General features: G+C 39.6%; 1 protein-coding gene across 4 annotated transcripts in view; it reads left to right on the forward strand.

Moving 5' to 3' along the window:
• COL4A5 (collagen type IV alpha 5 chain) overlaps nucleotides 1-17,935 on the forward strand; it is an 80,922-nt gene that overhangs the window by 32,198 nt on the left and 30,789 nt on the right. For all 4 annotated transcript variants that reach the window (XR_011150938.1, XM_069015379.1, XM_069015380.1 and 1 more), the window contains exons 3-25: nucleotides 138-227; nucleotides 1,520-1,564; nucleotides 2,310-2,354; nucleotides 2,461-2,523; nucleotides 3,283-3,336; nucleotides 4,044-4,070; nucleotides 5,242-5,322; nucleotides 6,355-6,417; nucleotides 6,944-6,979; nucleotides 7,072-7,113; nucleotides 7,221-7,313; nucleotides 9,459-9,512; nucleotides 9,617-9,673; nucleotides 11,858-11,902; nucleotides 12,003-12,056; nucleotides 12,233-12,274; nucleotides 12,739-12,871; nucleotides 13,476-13,649; nucleotides 14,843-14,926; nucleotides 16,142-16,234; nucleotides 16,804-16,874; nucleotides 17,124-17,315; nucleotides 17,752-17,920. Coding sequence is in view for 3 of the 4 variants with exons in the window: in XM_069015379.1 (XP_068871480.1) it covers nucleotides 138-227; nucleotides 1,520-1,564; nucleotides 2,310-2,354; nucleotides 2,461-2,523; nucleotides 3,283-3,336; nucleotides 4,044-4,070; nucleotides 5,242-5,322; nucleotides 6,355-6,417; nucleotides 6,944-6,979; nucleotides 7,072-7,113; nucleotides 7,221-7,313; nucleotides 9,459-9,512; nucleotides 9,617-9,673; nucleotides 11,858-11,902; nucleotides 12,003-12,056; nucleotides 12,233-12,274; nucleotides 12,739-12,871; nucleotides 13,476-13,649; nucleotides 14,843-14,926; nucleotides 16,142-16,234; nucleotides 16,804-16,874; nucleotides 17,124-17,315; nucleotides 17,752-17,920 (1,807 nt within the window). In the remaining variant the exon portion in view is untranslated. The remainder of the gene's footprint in view (nucleotides 1-137; nucleotides 228-1,519; nucleotides 1,565-2,309; nucleotides 2,355-2,460; nucleotides 2,524-3,282; nucleotides 3,337-4,043; nucleotides 4,071-5,241; nucleotides 5,323-6,354; nucleotides 6,418-6,943; nucleotides 6,980-7,071; nucleotides 7,114-7,220; nucleotides 7,314-9,458; nucleotides 9,513-9,616; nucleotides 9,674-11,857; nucleotides 11,903-12,002; nucleotides 12,057-12,232; nucleotides 12,275-12,738; nucleotides 12,872-13,475; nucleotides 13,650-14,842; nucleotides 14,927-16,141; nucleotides 16,235-16,803; nucleotides 16,875-17,123; nucleotides 17,316-17,751; nucleotides 17,921-17,935) is intronic.

Raw genomic sequence — 17,935 nt, forward strand, 5'->3', positions numbered from 1 at the left:
GGTGAGATGTTTAGTCACAGTGTTAGTTTGTCAGTGTGATGACTTCCTACAGAAAAGCTAAGAGATAAAATGTGTGTTTTATCACATATTTTGCTTCTGTCATATTTCACCTCCACTACCACCTATTCTTTTTGTAGGGTGAAAGGGGATTCCCAGGCTTGGAAGGACAGCCAGGTTTGCCTGGATTCCCAGGACCAGAAGGACCACCTGGTCCAAGAGGCTCAAAGGTATGTCCAATTCACTTGAATGGCATGAAAGTTCTGGGCAGCATTTGCTTAATTGTAGTGCTGATCCTAAGCAATTCCAGAACTCCTGATTATCATTGGTTTCATAGTAAAAATCTTCAGATGTTGGGGTATAACATAGGTTTTTTTGGTTGATTAGTTTGACTAGTCAGCCAGTGGAAAAATATTGCTCTGAGTTTCCTATCCAGTTCTTCACCTACACAAACACTTGCCAGCACTATCTGTGCACTTGTATCCTTCCACTAGGTGCTACACATTAGGATCAAAGAACAGGTTTGTCAAGGTGCTGTGATGTAGCTTTGTTAGTCCTTGCACTAAGGAGATCCTGGCTTAGCAGAGTTCACTGATAAGAGCAGAGTTCTGCTCTCAGCTGCCCTGAGGACTCCCACCATGTAGGTAGACTGTTGTTTGCACCTGGTGGCATTCCTGGGATGGGATTCCTGGGCTGGGTTTGGGTGGGGTGATGCAAATGAAGGCCTCATTGAATCTATGTGCGGAGAGCTGAGGAATGCTCCTGGCTTTCCCTGGAGCGGTTCCATTTATTTCTATTTACTACTGAATTGCATCATTACACTCAGATGGTGTAATTCAGCAGTAAAATTCCTCTGAATATATTTTCCTTTAACATACATAAGGATATTCAGGATCAGCCATTTCTTTTATAAATGCTCACAGTATAAACCTAACAGAAGCACATCAAAAAGAAGCAAAGGAAAAAATAGGCAGGTGATAAGAAAAACATAAAGGAAGTCTGCACTAAAAGAGAATATTAATTGTATATAACAAGAGTGAAACAGCACAGGAGTTTTGGACTAGAAACTCTTGTTACACTTTTATTCTATGAATGCATTTTCTGAAGATTTTGATAGAAAGTTCTGCATTGTGATTCTATGGTGATCATAATGCAAAGTAACCCTGGTACAGTCTGATCCGTGTTGAATCGTGGCTCCCCTGCTCTGCCCACAAGAGGCCGCTGGAGGATGTTGCATGGGAGGCCTGACCCTGTGATTGTCAGCTACCTGAGAGCACCGTGGCCTTTAGGAAAATTTTCCTCTAAATCATGGTTAATCAGCTGGAAAAAATGCTTTTCAGCTCAGAGTCCAACGCCAAAAGTTAAAATAATTTTGAACCCTATAACGCAGGAAGTAACAACTACTATAACTCTTAGTCCACTTACTGTGAACATGTAGGACAGTTTATGCTTGCTGTTTAATTTGATAGAAAGACAAACTGCAGCTTGAGTGTGAGTTCTTGTTTGTTTTGTTGTTTTTTAGGGTGATGATGGTCTTCCAGGGCCTATTGGACCCAAAGGAATCAGAGTAAGTATTGATGCAGTTTTAGGGTGATATGTTGGAATAATGAATAAAGACTGACAGGCATTGAGTGGGTCCTAACAGAAGTGGTGACTGACAAGAAAAAAAACTGACTCAAATCTGAAGAGTAGTCTACCTACCAGCTAGAAGAGATTTTACTACTTTTTATAATTAATACAAGATTGCATAAGCAATACAATCTTACATATTGTTTGTATTTCATAAACTCATTAGGGAGAGCAGCCCCAATACTTACTTGATCTGTTTTGCAATACAGGACCTAAACAAGTGCTAGTACCTTTGTTTCAATGTATTCTGAAGTAGAGGCACTATGTCTAAGGTCCATACAGGAGAGGCAGACTTGTCTGGAAGTCCTTTAGGTTGTGCCTGTGCTTTTTCTGTCAGACACCTCAACTGGTGATAATTGATACATCTTTGACTTCATTGGCCACATGCATTTTCCATCTGTGTTTATTTATTTTCTCTATATATCTATAATCTATTACTTTAGTAGCCCTGCATTGTCTTTTCTATGTTTTTGTGACTATTTCCCTGAAAGATTGGTAAGAACCTTGAATGCCATGTCAGCATGGCATTCTTTTTTTTACAGGTGATTCAGATGTTTCTTTCTGTCTTCACTTACATCTGCACAAATAAGTTACATTTAGTGAAATCTAGGTAAATCCTTTTGCACACCCATTCCTACCATACTGTTTCAAACACGTGGTTAATGTGGTTAATTTCCTTCCAGGGACCTCCAGGGCTTCCCGGGTTTCCAGGAACACCAGGACTTCCTGTGAGTAGGAATGGGCTGTATAGATAGAAATTTATTCCCTTTTGTCTTTCAAGCCCAGAAGAGCATCCTGCAATCTAACTCTTCTTTCCTCTTTTCCACTTTAAAGGGATTGCCAGGACAAGATGGGCCACCAGGACCTCAGGGTATCCCAGGATGCAATGGAACAAAGGTGGAATTCCTTTAAAAATCTTAATGCAACAATAGTATGGTAAAGAGCTCTTGTTTAGTCTGTTGAGTGCAACAGTACTTGCTGTTACTGAGTTGTGCAGGTAATTCCAAGATAATTCAGACTTAGACACCTGTTTGAGAGAAGGGGTCATGGTCTGGTACTTAAAGCACAAGTTCTGCCAGAAATTGCCAGCACCAAGACACAACATTGTGTACTCTGTAGCCAATATAGTTAAACTGTGTTCGAATCCTTGAGTGTATAGCTTACAGCTGAGAGGTGTGTCTGATAATGAGCTCAGATGCTGTGTCTTGTCATTGTAGTAGACTCTTGCTACCAAGAAAATCTCATTACTTAGCAGTGAGACTTTTTAATTATTAATTTTTTAATAATATTATATTGAAAATACTGATTCAGTGTCTTTGTTGGAGGGAGTCACTTTATTCTGACATGCTACTTATGATTATGAATCACGTTATGATTTTCCCAGAAGAAAAGTTGATCTTCTATAGTATTCCATGGGTTTTCCATCTCTGTAGTGCAGTACTTTGCCTGGAAGTATGCAGAAACACATGACTGTGGAAATTTCTGTTTTAATCAGTTGTATGAATTAACTAAGATTATTCTATAGCTTGTTCCAATACAATTTGCTATTCTGGATTCATAAGCTAACAATGACACTAGACTTTGAGTGAAAATTTGTTTTTCTGGTTTTGTTATATTTTGGTTTGGTTTTGGCTAATAATTTTCTTCATCCCTAAGGGAGAGCGTGGATTCCCAGGCAGTCCAGGTTTTCCTGGTTTACAAGGGCCTCCTGTAAGTAAAAGATTTCCCAATCAACTACCTGTAATCCACTGAAAGACTTCTAGTGTGAAAAATGAGATAAATTTCAGCCTCTTTTTGCAGTTTTTCTTTTAATAAATGGGATTTTTTTAAATGTTTAATCAGAACATTTTAGATGTCCAATGAATGTGAGTTTTTCTGCTGTATGCTGTGGTAAATCTCAAAAACCCCTTTGAATTTTCACATGCTGAGATGCTTTACCACCTGCAGAAAAATACAAATACATGCGTATGTGTCAGAGAAGTAAGATCTTGATACTGACATCTGGTACATCTAAAGAGTCTTACTAGTGATTAATGGGTCAGAAAAAAGAGACAGTGTGTAGGGTGTTTTCAGTACAGAACACAAGGATGTACTGTTAGTACTGCAAAGTGACTGTCAGAACCAAAGTACAAACAGAGGTGTAGTAGACAGGATGGATAATGGGAGGCAATATAGAAAAAAATTGTTAAGGAAATATAATCCTTCTAATGCTCAACATTCACTGTGAAAGTTCTTCTCTAATTTTTCCATTTGATTTTGAAGTTCATAAAAAATTTATTTTCCCCTGTTCCATTTATTTTTATAAGTTTCTATCTTTAATGTTTTCCTCATGGTGTAGATCTGATTAGTGGTTTGCAAGTAACATACCAGTGATTTCTTTCTATTGATCTTTCTTTTTTTGTTTCTTTTAAACAAAGGGACCTCCTGGTCTGCCAGGTATGAAGGTAAGTGTGCTGTACTCACACATCCAGGTACTTACCAGACATGGGTGTGCAGTGTGATCTGCCATGAGTAACCTGCTTGTTTCATGCAAGACCATGTGCATCCACTGGAATCTGGAGTGACATTCTTGGTGTTTCTAGTGCAGCTAACTGGAAATTCTGCTGTAGCTTAGTTTGGGTTAGTAGCTTGAGAAGTAGCAGAGTGTTTTCTGAAGCTGTTTCCTTGGGACTGTGAGGGTCAGTGTTGAGGCATCCAGTTAACAAAATGTCTACAAACACCCAAATGCACCATTAGTCTGCCTGTGCATGCTCAAAACACTCCTAAAGACTAAACAACAGTGACCTAAAATATCCAGTGACAAGAATAGTACATCTTTTGTTCCTTTTTTGTACTCTATTTTACATAGATGGCCATTTCTCTTAATGTTGTAAAGAGTCTCATGATCTAATGTTGAACCCTAAGAAGCCCTTTTATTTTTTAAGGGTTTTGTTGTACCTTTGACTGATTTGAGCATGGCCCAAAACATCAGTTTTCATTCAAATCTATTTAAGAGGAAACCTGACCCACAGAGTTACTCCTGAGAGGACAGCTTAACACTGGTACTGGAAAATTGTGACTGTTAAGCTGAATTGTTCTTCTTAGCTCCTTTTCTTCCCAGTTGTTTTGAAGATATTAAAGGACAATCTCGTCAGAGCATATACTTTTGAAACAAAGATATTCCCTGAAATCATTAAGAAACTGCTTCAATATAGAGCACGAAGCATAACTGTTGTAACAGCACACTCAGCACTAATCTCATGAGCTGGGACGTTGGAAAAAGCTAAATGAGCCTTTTTTCTGTTGTGTCCTATCCACTGCTTTCACATGAAGCTGGAATGTTTATTCTGTGAAGAGTTTGTGTTTCAATCCCCTAATCTTTTGGAATTTAAATCAATGCTGATTTTGTCTTTGTATAAAACAAACGTTTTAAGGATTGTTAGTTTAGCCATTTAGAATCTTCATCTCTCCTGAAAAGAGCTATTCTTGGTGCTTATGTTAAAGTGTACTGCTAGGGTGTAGCATAGCTCAGGGTGTCTTAGAGTCTTAGAAGCCACTATGTGCCCTTTGGAGTCAAAATGGTGATAAGGTATTGTAAGACATGTTGTTAATTAAAGTCAACTGTATTTCTTCTAGGGTGAAGCAGGTGAAATAATTACATCCTTGCAGCCAGGACAGAAGGGTGACCCAGGATTTCCAGGTCTTCCAGGGATACCTGTAAGTTGCATAAAGTACTATTAGGCTGTGTTCTGCCAAAAAGATAACATGAAAAGTATTTTCATTACAGCACAATTGGCAGCTTTGGTGCTAGGGGATCCATATGTTTTCTTGGAGATGCAGGGCTCATATTTAATGTACTTCTGATTTATGGCTTGAGGGAAAGTGCGTGATTCCATATTGCTCTTAATAGGGTGACCCACAGAAAGCAGAAAGGTCCCCTGGTCAGGAAGGTGGTATCCAGCAGACAGCAGTACTCACAGTTACTGACTTGCTTCTCTGCTTTCCCTGCCTTTTTCCCTTCCTAGACATTCTTTGTATCAGTTCTGGAGTTCCCTTCCCTTCTTCACTCTGAGTCAAAGTCACATCTGGCTTTCTGGCTGTAGCTGCTGTTTTGGATGGTGGGAAGGAGAGGGTAATGCCTCAGCTGTTCTCCTCATGTTGCACCTCCTGAACAGTGTTTCTGCTCTCCCAGCAGTGCTCTGTGAAAACAGCTAGTGACTCCAGGCCCTGTGCTCCCCCATGGAGCCATTCATTGCTTTAGTGGAAGAACAAGGGGAGCCGAAAATGAATCTATCAGTCTGAACTGGCCAGAAGCCAGACTCCCATTTCCTGGTACAGAAAGGCAAGCCCCACGCTATTCTGTGACCAGACTGAGCCTGTTAGCATTTCTGCTCCTCTGATCTGTGCTTTCCTATTGTCTGTTACTGGCTGGGAAGAATCACAAAGTGTTTTGTTGTTCTCTCTCAGTGCATGAAGAGAAAGAAAGCACAAAAGTAGTTCAAAACAAACAAAAAAGCATTCCCTTATCTGAGCCAAAGAGATGCACTGATGTTAAGAGCAGAACTCTCCTAACATGATGTACACCCCTTTAGGCCTTTCCACAAGCACAGATTGTAGGTTATTGGTCAGCTACATTGATTTGACATGTGTGGGATGCCAGCTGTTTGGGTTATTTGAGCTTACAGCTCTCACTGGGTTTTTTTTTTCATAAAAAGGTGCCTCTCATGGCCTCCTCCCCTTCCTCAACAGGGCCCACCCGGCTCCGTGGGAATACCAGGTCCAGTTGGCCCGCCAGGGCCCCCAGGTTTGACGGTAAGTTTCTTTAACCTGTTGCTCATAAAGCCTTAAATGGGGCAGTTACTACTTGGTTTTGTGTTCTCAGAGGCAGGTCAGTGAATTGCAGAGATCATGGTAGTCAGCACTTGGTATGAAGACTGCAGCAACCATGCATTCAGTTCAGCCTGGAGCTGTTACTGTGCAGGTGTAAATAAGATACTTTTGAAACAACCTGTTTCCTGACATCTTTTTGCTTTAAGTGGTGCTGAATCGTTGTGCAAGCTTCTCACTTGTGTGAAACATGGGATAAGATTTAGCTTATTTAGACTAGGACGTTTAATGCCTGACTGTTTAATTTCATTTTACTCTCTCACTTAAGGAAAGAACTAGTTTCTTATGTATTTGTGAAGTAAAATAGCATGAGTTTTCAAAGGAAGATGCCTTGTCATAATGGAGATAATTCACAGGAATCAAAGCTGCAACATTGTTGTGTGGGTTTTTCTCTACAAGGGTTTGTAGAGTGCTTTTGAGTGACTTGTTTTTTGGTTTCCTTTTTCAATAGGGACCTCCTGGTCCACCAGGGCTGCCAGGACCCAAGGTATTGTCTTTCTCATATTGATAGTGGTGGTGGACTCTTTTCTTTCTGTTTATTTATGACTTCCAAGGGCTGATGAGTTATACTTTTTGCAGGGTAATATGGGTTTGAATTTCCAAGGACCCAAAGGTGAAAAAGTGAGTAGGTGATCATAATGATATTTTTGCTTATTACTTTAAAAATACTTATGCTTGCCATTTTTGCTTGTATTTCCTGTAACAAACTGCATCTTCCTACACATTAGGGTGAACAAGGTCTTCAGGGACCTCCAGGGCCACCAGGACAAATTGGAGAACAGAAAAGACCAAATGACATTGAGTTTCAGAAAGGAGATCAGGTGAGTGGGACACTACACCCCTCTGCAGCGAGCATGTGATCAAGCTGCAGCCTCGGTTAGTTTGGCTCATATATAATCACATCCTTCTTACTGCAGAGGTTCTATTTTTTTTTTTCAGAGTACTGAATATTCCAGGCCTGAGTACTTTTCATTTAATAGAAAGCATGCCAGTCACATTAGTTGTTGCTTCCCTTAGTAAAATAGCTATTCCAAAGAAACTCTCTTAAAGGCAGTTCACAATAACATTAAAAGCAGTTAAAATACTCCCATTGCTTGGGACACCCAGAACTGCAATTTTCAAAGCAGTCTGGGGTTTCAGATTCCCACTAATTAACCATCTGTGTCATCCATTGTGAAGAAATGTTTCAAAAATTTTAATTCAATTTCTTCTTTTTTTGTTATTAGTGATGCCCCAAGATCTTTATTCCTTGTGGTCTGAATAAAGTGCTTTCCCTGTTTCTGGCATCTCAAAAGTAAATATCAGTCATATTGTTACAAGTAAGCTCAGAATACTGGTTTGATTTGTATGGATCCCTCCCCAGACATAAATGCCAGAAGGTCATTGGGAGAGTTAGCATTTTTAAAGTTACTACATTTTTTTCTCTTTCTTTTTCACTGGGGAACATGCTGCAGTACTGTGTAATTCTGGGTGCCATAGACAGTCTGAGCAAAACCAGCAGGATCATGGGTGCCTGGATGTCACATTTTCCTTGAAGTTTTTGTGATAATCTGAAATACCACCCTGAGTAATACAAGAGTTGAGGTAGATATTTTGAGGAAAAAGTGTTGAGTGATCATTTTTGTGCTCTGATTATTTTGCAAACATCACTGTAGTAACTGAACTTTAAACTATTTGTTTCGTCCATCGATATTTGGATCAGTTTCTTCCTTTCCATCATCTTATCTTGGGAAACGTGTCAGAGAAGAAAGCTTTAGGACACACCAGTATTTTATTTTAGTGGGGTATAGGGCAATTCTGCCCTTCATCTTGATCAAAACCATTTGTTACCCTTGCACCACTAAGGCATTAACTAGAACTATGTGCTGGTGTACACTTGCAGTGCACAGTCATCCTAGAAAGGTCTCTGGTTTTGTCTGTAACTGGGTAATAGGACAGAAAGTAAAGAGCAGCATTGTGTGTCTTTATGATTCTGAGAAAATACAAGGTGACATTTTGACCACACTGTCGCTGAAGCAAAAATTCATCTGATTTTATTGGGGTCAGAGTAATTTGCTTCTGTCATCAGGGATTCCTGAAGGACTAATTATACTTGCACTAATTTATGTAAGTGTACAAAGTGAAAGCATTCTACCTACAATCCTTTTAAAGCACTAAGAATTATAAACATTCTGAGTGCATTGCCTTTGACCAACATTTATAATGATTTCTAAGTTTGCAAATTTGTTTTTATTTTCAGTTAAGTTTATACTTGGTAGTACGCAATCGGTAAAAAATGTCAACGTTACAGTTACTTTTTGGTGAAATGCAGTTGGAGTTCTGGTGTGTGCCTCCACCTATGATCTCTGACTAAAATCAAGCATGTAGATGGGCTTGTAAAAGTCTGGGATGACTCCAAGAAAATAATGGCAACTGCATAGAAACTTCTGGCGGATTCAGTAGCCTGTAACTTTTCTTTATGTTAATGGTGAAAAGATGTAATAACTTGTACAAAGGTGTAACAAGACCAAATAGAACAAGAACTTTTTAACACAATGATCCTGTGACAGTTTTCTGACAAATACTTTGATCCTGATGGCCTCTCAATTTCAGCAATTACCAGTAACCTAATGACTGTTGCTCCTGTAATTTCAGCAGGATCTGGCATTTGTTTGTTCTTCCTTTTTTCTTTCTTCTCTTTATTATTGGATAGCAGCTGCAGGCCACCAAACCAGCTGCTGCAGTGCACTTAGGAGGCAGTTGTGTTTTTAGTGGAGTGAATCATCTAAATAAACAGGATGAGCAGTAAATAAAATTTATAGATGCACTTGAAATTCCACACAAAGAAAGAATAAATATGGTCCTTTATAACTTGGAATGTAAATGACAGCAAAAAAAAAAAAAATCTATTTAGGAAAAAGAATCAACTGAGCTTCTAGGGAGTGATGGAGGCTTTAATCCTCTTTTTCTTTGCTCATGCATGACAGGGTATTCCAGGTGATCCAGGCCCACCAGGACTTCCTGGGCCACCAGGCCCTCCTGTGAGTAGAACTCTTAGTTCTATTTTGTTGTATCTGTATCAGAACTGTAACTTCATTCTACTTTGGCTTGTGGGCCCAGTTTAAGATGACGTTTGTGTGTCCAGGGTCTTCCCGGTGGCATAAAAGGTGAAAAAGGTGAGCAAGGAGAACCAGGCAAAAGAGTAAGTAGTCTGTTTAACCAAACACTTACCTTTCCATTCAGTGTTATCTCTGACAATTAAGCAAATGTTGAATTCAGTTGGGGCCATCAGCCTCTGGGTAAGAGACTGCTTTTTTTTCTCCTTGTAACCTGGCAAACTCGTAGATGATGCACAGGGGTCATGACAGTGCTTCTAGCAATGGCTCTCTCAGTGATTTCTCATAGAATTATCTACATGTAGATCTTTGTTTGGGGGCAGGAGAAAATAGTTTGAATTATGTTATCAGGTTAACATGTGAAAACCTTCAAAGTTTATGGACTGCTTGTCTGAAGCAGCAGCTTTCTGTTACCTTTTACAAAGGGTCTTCATTCAGTTTGCTATGTACTGGGTTGCCAAGCAGCATGAGATTGGTGTACATAATAATTGGTGTATATAACCTGGTCTATGTAAATTCATTCTCAGTGGGTTTGCTGAGGTGAGTCACAAAACCAAGTCTCTGAACACTGTTAAAACTGAAAGTCCATTTGTCACCTCCCAGGAGACTGCCTTTATGTGCTATCTGGGGAGGGCACGAGTTGGGATAGCTTTATCTAGGGATAGCAGGAGTCTCTTTGTTCCTGAACAGACTCAAATCAATCCTGAAATTTAAGCGTACTTGGATATCACAGCTCAGAAAAGCTGAGAAAGATCATAGAAGTGCTAAGAAATAGGATAAAAATAACATGGGCTGGACCAGCAAAGAAAAGAGAAGCTGTAACCAGCTCAAGACATTCTGTATCTTCACTTCCACAACTTCTGAATGCATAGTTTCATCAACAAAATGGCCCCCTTTGAAAATCAAGACACAAATCCTGCTCAGGTTAATTAGACAATATATAAACACTGTTTAGAAACATGCTGGTGATAGGTTTTCCAATTTCCATAGGAAATAAATACAGTGGAAACAAATGTTTGGTACTCAAGATAAAATCCTTCTTAGTTACTGAGATTTATAGAAGGGCTTTGATTTGTCTCTTTTAAAGAACATAACAAGCAGATTTACCAAGCCAAAAGTCTCATTATATTTTGAGTGGGTTTTGAATTGTTGCTTCTCTCTACAAAAGTAAATGGGAACCACATAAATTTGCAAAGATCTAAAAGGAGAAAAGTCCTGAAGGGATATGTCAGATGCCTTTTGCCAGAAGTTTGTTTACTAATATTTTTGTTTGGTTTTATTACTCTGAATCTGGGCATGTTGCATACTTGGAAGTGTAGTTTAGCTATTAAGTTACTTTGAAGTTGCATTTTAGTGCTCCATAGGATTCTGTGCGGCTCAAAGCCATTTCAGATATACTCTTTTAAAATGTCAGTATTCAGATAGTTCTGCACGTTCACAGGAAATCTTAAAACCTCAGTTTTGAGAGTTAGAGCTCATCACTAGTAAATACAAACTTCACAAATCACATTATACTCTGATTCACTAAATCTGTGAAGTCTTATTATCAGCTTCTCAGTGACTGAGAGCTGATCTTGGCACTGAGGAAGATTCACTAGGTGAAGCTCAATCACCTGCTCTAGTTCTGTTCCAGCAGGCACCCCCAGACACAGCTTCTGTAGCTCTGACAATAAAGTGCCATTTGTCTGCCCAGTGAATGGTCAAAAGTGGAACAAAGTGGAGCTTGCCCTGCTTTCATTGCAGCAACGACAAATCTGTTCAGCAATAATATATTTTTTAGAAGTCACTTCTTTGAGCAGAACTTCATCTAATACTAAGGAGAAAATTTTGTTGATTTAAAGGAGAGTTAAAATTCAAACATGAAGTTTTATTTAGTTTCACTAGTCATATTATACTGATTTCCTAATTAAATACAGTATTCTAGTATTTAGGGAGTTAGGATCTGTTTTCCAAATAAAGGATTTCTCTAATGTTAAAATAGAAGGAGTAGTAAACACAATGAATCAGCAGTAGTTAACTGGAGATCATCTTGTGCTGTATTCACCCAGCATTTCTCTGAGACTTGTCATGGTTTTGTTCTCAGGTTTTCAAAACGGTAACTTCAGTTTAGGTAATTCTATTGGTTATGGTTGATGTCTTTGATGTGTTTGTCCCAAGGACTGCATTCTAGATACAGATGGGTCTTGAAAAATGGGAAACAAGTAACATAATTTCCATAAGAATTCTTTACCACTGAAGCATTTTATTTCAATGCATATTTGTCTTTGAAGGGAAAGCCTGGCAAAGATGGAGAACCTGGTCAACCTGGTAGGGATGTGAGTAATTCATACATTTTTAGTCTAAGCAAGCTCTTTATAAGCTTTTCTTCTGATATGGAAAAGATGAGAGTGTGATTATATCTCCCTTTTCTTGAAGGGTTTACCTGGTGGGCCTGGAATAAATGGTGCTCCAGGAAGAGATGGTGAAAAGGTATGCCAGGATTTTTGTCATTATTGCTGTAATAGATTGAAAATTTGCCATTACTGAGTTCAGTTCTGCCTGAGTAGTAATTGCATTGCCTCTGCTATTAGTGTTGAGGAATATTTGCAATAACTTGTTTATGTACTGCTGCATAGTATCAAAAATGCTCTTATTTTCATTGTTAGGGTGAAAAAGGTGACATGGGTCCCCCTGGTCCTCCTGGAATTGTAAGTTGCCGATCCTTTATTTTTTTCTGCATTTGGTTTATGGTGTTGTTTCATTTAGTTCTTGGCTGTCGGAGTGTCCTATCTCCAGGTACAACACCAACAGCACCAGTAAAATTTTTATATATACACTGGCAGAAACAATGGTTTCCTTCTTTCAAGATCAATTCTGTGCTGTGGGATTTGCTAGTTCACAAACACAGGCTAGACTACAACCTCAGACCAGCAGGACTGAGTCAGCCTCACTGAAGCCTGTTGTAACTATGTTGGCTTGGCAGGCAAACAGCTTCCTATTGGGGAATGCTCTTTACTGGAATTTTCCCTGGTATTTCAGTGGAGTGGGGAAAGCATCCTGTCATTGGCATAAGGTTCAAAGTATGTTGAACTTCTCCTCCCTCACATCTCTTTACGGTTCCAATGACTCTTTTCTTGGCAAGTAGTTTCACATGAGCATGAAACATTTACAGGTTGTTCCAAGACCAGGCATTGATGCAACAGTGGGACCAAAAGGTAGCAAAGGATTGCCAGGACTTCCAGGAGCCAAAGGGGAGCGTGGATTCTCTGGTAGGCCAGGCCCACCTGGCTTGCCAGGATCTCCAGGTAGGAGTGCAAGTTTTAAATTAAGTTGTATGCTCAAATGTCTGACTGGCTTCACAGTCTTTACATACTCCTTCTAACAGAAGGCAGAATACTTAGAGCCACCTTTGAGCTTGAAGGGAGGTCTTGCACTTCTGGGGATAATGAGAGGAATTATGAACATTCATTGCCCTTGCTGTGGTGAACTGAGGATGCTAATCAGATACTCTCTTAATGCCCCTGGGGGCAATTTATCTCATATCACATACCTATAACATACATTATCCTTTGCATTGCACAGAGAAAGTTTTGCGTACCACAAGTCTGGTGGGAGCTGATCTGAGTCTACAGTGGGAGTGAACTGTGACACCTGTATGTGCCTTATATATGCACAGAGAGGAACATTATCATTCTAATGTTACAGCTTGTATATGTTCTTTTGTCTCATCAATACTTCCTTTCATTAGTGGTGGTTTGTTTTTTTTTTTTCCATCATAAACTTAGTTGTTGAGTATCGAGTCAATTTTTCAAACATCTCTAAAAATGTAAAATGTGAATCATTGTCATCCTTGCAAAAATGTGATGTAAACCTTTAAGCTAGCAAGGAACTAAGTCCTTCCCATCTTAGGGATCACTACTGTTGGACCTCCTGGCCCACCTGGCTTACCTGGTGAGAGAGGACAGAAGGGAGATCCAGGTTTACCTGGGGTTTCTATACCTGGGCAGCCGGGAGTTGAGGGACCACGAGGACCTCCAGGACCACCAGGTCCCCCAGGGCCACCTGCACCATCTGTTGCTCCTGGTAAGTGATGATCACATAGACAGCAAGTAGAAGAGACTAAACAGCTTTGACATTTGTTTAGGTTTGGGTTTCTGTGGTTTGTTTGTTTGGGTTCTTTTAATTCCACCTCCAAAGCTGTAGTTTATCAGCAGCTGAAGTCCATGCGATTCTGTTTGTATACATTCTCCAAGTTGCTCCCATTGCAAATCAAGACATCTGTAGGAGAACTTAAGGCTTAAGGAAAGTTACAGAATTTGGGAATTCAGTGGTGTGAGTTGCAGTCTGGCTTTATCATGCCTCTTTCCTACTTCAGGTGAGCCCTGCTGTGAACTTGTGTGAGATTCAGCTAGACCAGAAGAGGAGAATCTTTTCAGACTTGAGGGACCTTTGTGCTAACTCACACAATAATGACATTTCTCCAGGGTCTAGCACATTTGGCGGGGATGTACAAAATTAAGTGTATTTCCATTTTATGTTACATCCTATTTAATTCAACTAATGACAGTTACATTAAAATTTGGGCATAAAGCAGGAGGTAACCACTTGGACACTGGCTTGAGTAAATTCACCTTTCATGATGTGATCTAATAAATGCTTGGAGAGACTGTTTCCATTTAAGAGTTGTGAGAGCAGGAGAGTCAAAGGTGTAATTTTTCACAGAATTCCAGTTTCATAAGTATTCTGGTGTGTAGACCACATGAAGTTATCTTGGGAGTGGACACTTGGATGAAAGCTCTTAGCTCCTTTTTTGGTGTAAGGGGAGTGTAGGGAATGGCAGATGGAATGTAAGAATGGAAAACTCTAGTGGACAGGGGCTAACATGGTTCAGGGAGGAATTTAGTGTCTAGATGGCATTGGCATCTGAAGTGCCCTTGCCCTGATGATGATTCATAGGCATGTTTTTATGATATGAGGCTGAATATCAGAATGTAATGTGGAGATGGAAGTGTGTAGGCTGTGGGAAGCAGTGGGAGATGGTTGGGGTTGTGAAGAGTTGATGATTGTTGTGTAATATCACTGTTTCCTTTTGAGATTGAATTACATGTGTGGGTTTTCACCAGCAGTCCTGTCTGAATTGCCCAAACGTTTGGTCTGTGATTATGCGAGTGTATTAGAATATCCGCACAAATACATTTTTGTACTGAATACATGTATTTGGTGCTGCTGTCAGTCTAACACAAATAGCTCATTAAACCTCTCCTGATTTTGCTTAGGGGAAGGGTTATGTGAGCAGGGGCCACCAGGTCCTCCAGGAATTCCAGGACAACAAGGTTTTACGGGGGAGCGAGGCCAAAAAGGTACAGTGTCATGGCTATATTTTCTATTTTTCTCCTTTTTTTTTTGAAGCTTGTTAAAAAATATAAAGCCTGCATTAAATAAGGATTAACAGTGCCCCTTCCCAGTAGGGTTGAGTGTAGATATTTTATGTCTCTGAGTAAGAAAGCTGTTTTCTTTGGGTGTAGGATACTCCTTCATGTAATATTAAAGCACAGCAGTCTGAGTGATTGAGGGTACAACCAATGCCTAGCATGAATCTTGAATAAAGTAAAATGGAACTTGAGGTTTATGAGTATTTTCCAGACAGATAGAAACTGGGTGCTTTGTAACAGCACTGGCCAAGTCTGTGTGAAAATGTTTTATAGTTCATTAATAAATTTGACATTTTTTATGGAAAGCAGCATTGAAATTATAAATACAAGACTCCTAATTTGAGTTGGTCAATCTGCAGTGAGTTTGTTTGTTTGCTAAGCAAAAGAAAGTTATATTTAATATATATCCTTGTTTCCAAAAAGACAACCTTGCAATGAGGATGCTGATATGGGTAAGTGAGAATCTTTTCCTAGCTCAACCATGGACATCATAAATGACTTTAGGCATCTCACTTAATTTTGCATTCACTTCAAAGAGAAATGTTTTTTCTCATGGAGATTGTAAGGATTAATTCATTAACCTAAATAAAGTGCTCAAATATCACACTGATGAATGTCAGATAAGTCTGTATGTGAAGGAAATTCCTAAGCTTCTTGAAACCAATCTTTTTTTTTTAAAGAAATACATTTAGGCTATTGTCAAATCAATGAAACATTCCCAGGTTTTTTTGCACTCTGGGAGTTTAATTAAGTTTGGGATTTTGATATATGTGGTTTAGAGTTGTAGTTAGAAGTGTCAAGTACCTACTTTAAAAGAGGACACTTTGCTGAGGAAAAAAAGGTCCATGGTTTTATTTTCTATTATTGAAAGCATTTTTTTTTTTGTTTTAATTATTTTGCACTGTCATAAATACATTCTAATCATATCTGATATTGGTTGTCTGACTCCTAGCCACCAAAAAGCTTCAGTTTAACTTGCAGGGGGGACGCTTCTAATATTTAAGCAATAGTTACTTGAAGTAGTCACTTTGGAGCTGGTATTATAGATCAATAGCAGGAAAACAGTTACTGTTGTGCTGAAGTCTTTTAATATTTTCTAAAACCTGATGCTCAAGTGTGCTTTTTGAATGCAAATCTTTTTAGGTGATCGAGGAGACACGTGCTTCAACTGCATAGGAACTGGAGTAACTGGGCCTCCTGGGGAGAGAGGACCACCAGGACCTCCGGGTAGTCCAGGTAGGGCTGGAGTCTTCACTGGTTTGCTTAATATACTCCATAAAGTCACTTTTCTGTCGGGGTACTGTGTACAGTGGTAACAATATATCTGTGTATTGTGTACAAGTTCAAATGTGCAGTTGTCAGCTCCAGTGCAGAGTTGGTACATGTTGTATTTTGCACGGTGGGAAAGAAAAAAGCTGGGCATGTGTAAAACAAACACTCATTCTTTGAAAATCTAGTCTTTGAAAAATATTTTTCTGTTCAAAGACAGCCTTGCAAGCATTCTGCATATTGAAGCTTTAGGGTCTGCTGTAGATTTAACTGAGAGAGAAAAATTAACTTCTACTACTGCTATTCCTGGAATAATGGAGGAGCTTTTTAAAAGCATGATGTTTTTTGACACTACTGGTTCAACTTAGAGTTGCAAATTTTTTTCTGCTCAAATAAAATGAAGTTCTCAAAAAAACAAAACCCAGAGTAAACTTTGTCTGGCTTTAAAACAACTGAGTTATCAATGAAACAGCATGCTCGATATTGTAGCCTCTCCAGATTTATGTTTTTCTTTTATTTTTTTCTGCACTACTCAGGTTCTCCTGGTTTTCCTGGACCAAAAGGTGAAAAGGGGCTTCCTGGATTAACTGGCCTTGTAGGGCCACCAGTAAGTGGTGGTGTTATGTTCTGGTGGGAAAAGAGTATCTCATTTGTCTTGCATGATTGGTAGATCTGTAAACAATAGCTTTAGTTTTTTCATCTAATATGTATTTTTTTGTCCATAACTACCTTGAATGCATGATTCTTATATTGTTCCAAACTCAGAGAGGGAGTGAAAGAAAAACTAAGAAAAACTAAAATTCTTTCCTTTTTTTTTTTTTTTTTTTTTTTTTTTTTTTTTTTTTTTACCCCTCAGGGCTTCCCAGGCACCCCAGGTGCTCCTGGCAGACCTGGTCCTAAAGGAGACCCAGGGGATGTCCTGACTTCTCCAAGAATGAAAGGTGACAAAGGAGACCCCGGCTTCCCAGGACCTCCAGGTCTCCCTGGCATAGATGGCACTCCTGGACGAGATGGACTGCCAGGTTTGCCTGGCCCTAAGGGGGAACCTGTGAGTTCCATTTTAGGCTGTCTTTGACTGGATGGATGTTTTGGGAAGTCCTGCATGCATTTGACATAGTGCATTTGCCAGTTCTCTTATCTGCACTTTCTCTGTATGTGATAAGGCAGGATTTCTCTTCGGTAGATGCCAGTCTAGTGATGATACACTGAGGTACCTCCTGAGTCTGTCAGTGTTCTAGAAATAAGCTGAGGCTTCTCTTGGGTAGTGTCAGAGGGTCCCTTCTGCTATTGTCTACATTTCACCTATGTACTGGGAGGAACTAAAGTAGCCAGGTTTGGGCCTGCTCTCTACCATGTTAGCAAGATGTAGGCAGCTAATGAGAGCTGGCAGGATGGAAACTGCCAGAGTTTCAAAGCAGAAGCAATGACACAGTTTATTTTTTTGATAGTAAATACATGATCTTTCCCGCTCTTCCTATTTTCAGGGCAGTGTTGCATTCAAAGGAGAAATGGGTATTCCGGGTGATCCAGGAATACCAGGTCTTCCTGGAGAAAAAGGGCTTCCTGGACCTCCTGGTTTTGGTCCACAAGGCTCACCTGGTGAAAAGGGCATCCAAGGTGTATCCGGCCGTCCAGGGCCTCCTGGTGTTCCAGGTGAGTTGGTCTTTG

The sequence above is a fragment of the Aphelocoma coerulescens genome, chromosome 4A (assembly GCF_041296385.1).
Source record: "Aphelocoma coerulescens isolate FSJ_1873_10779 chromosome 4A, UR_Acoe_1.0, whole genome shotgun sequence".
Lineage (NCBI taxonomy): Eukaryota > Metazoa > Chordata > Aves > Passeriformes > Corvidae > Aphelocoma > Aphelocoma coerulescens.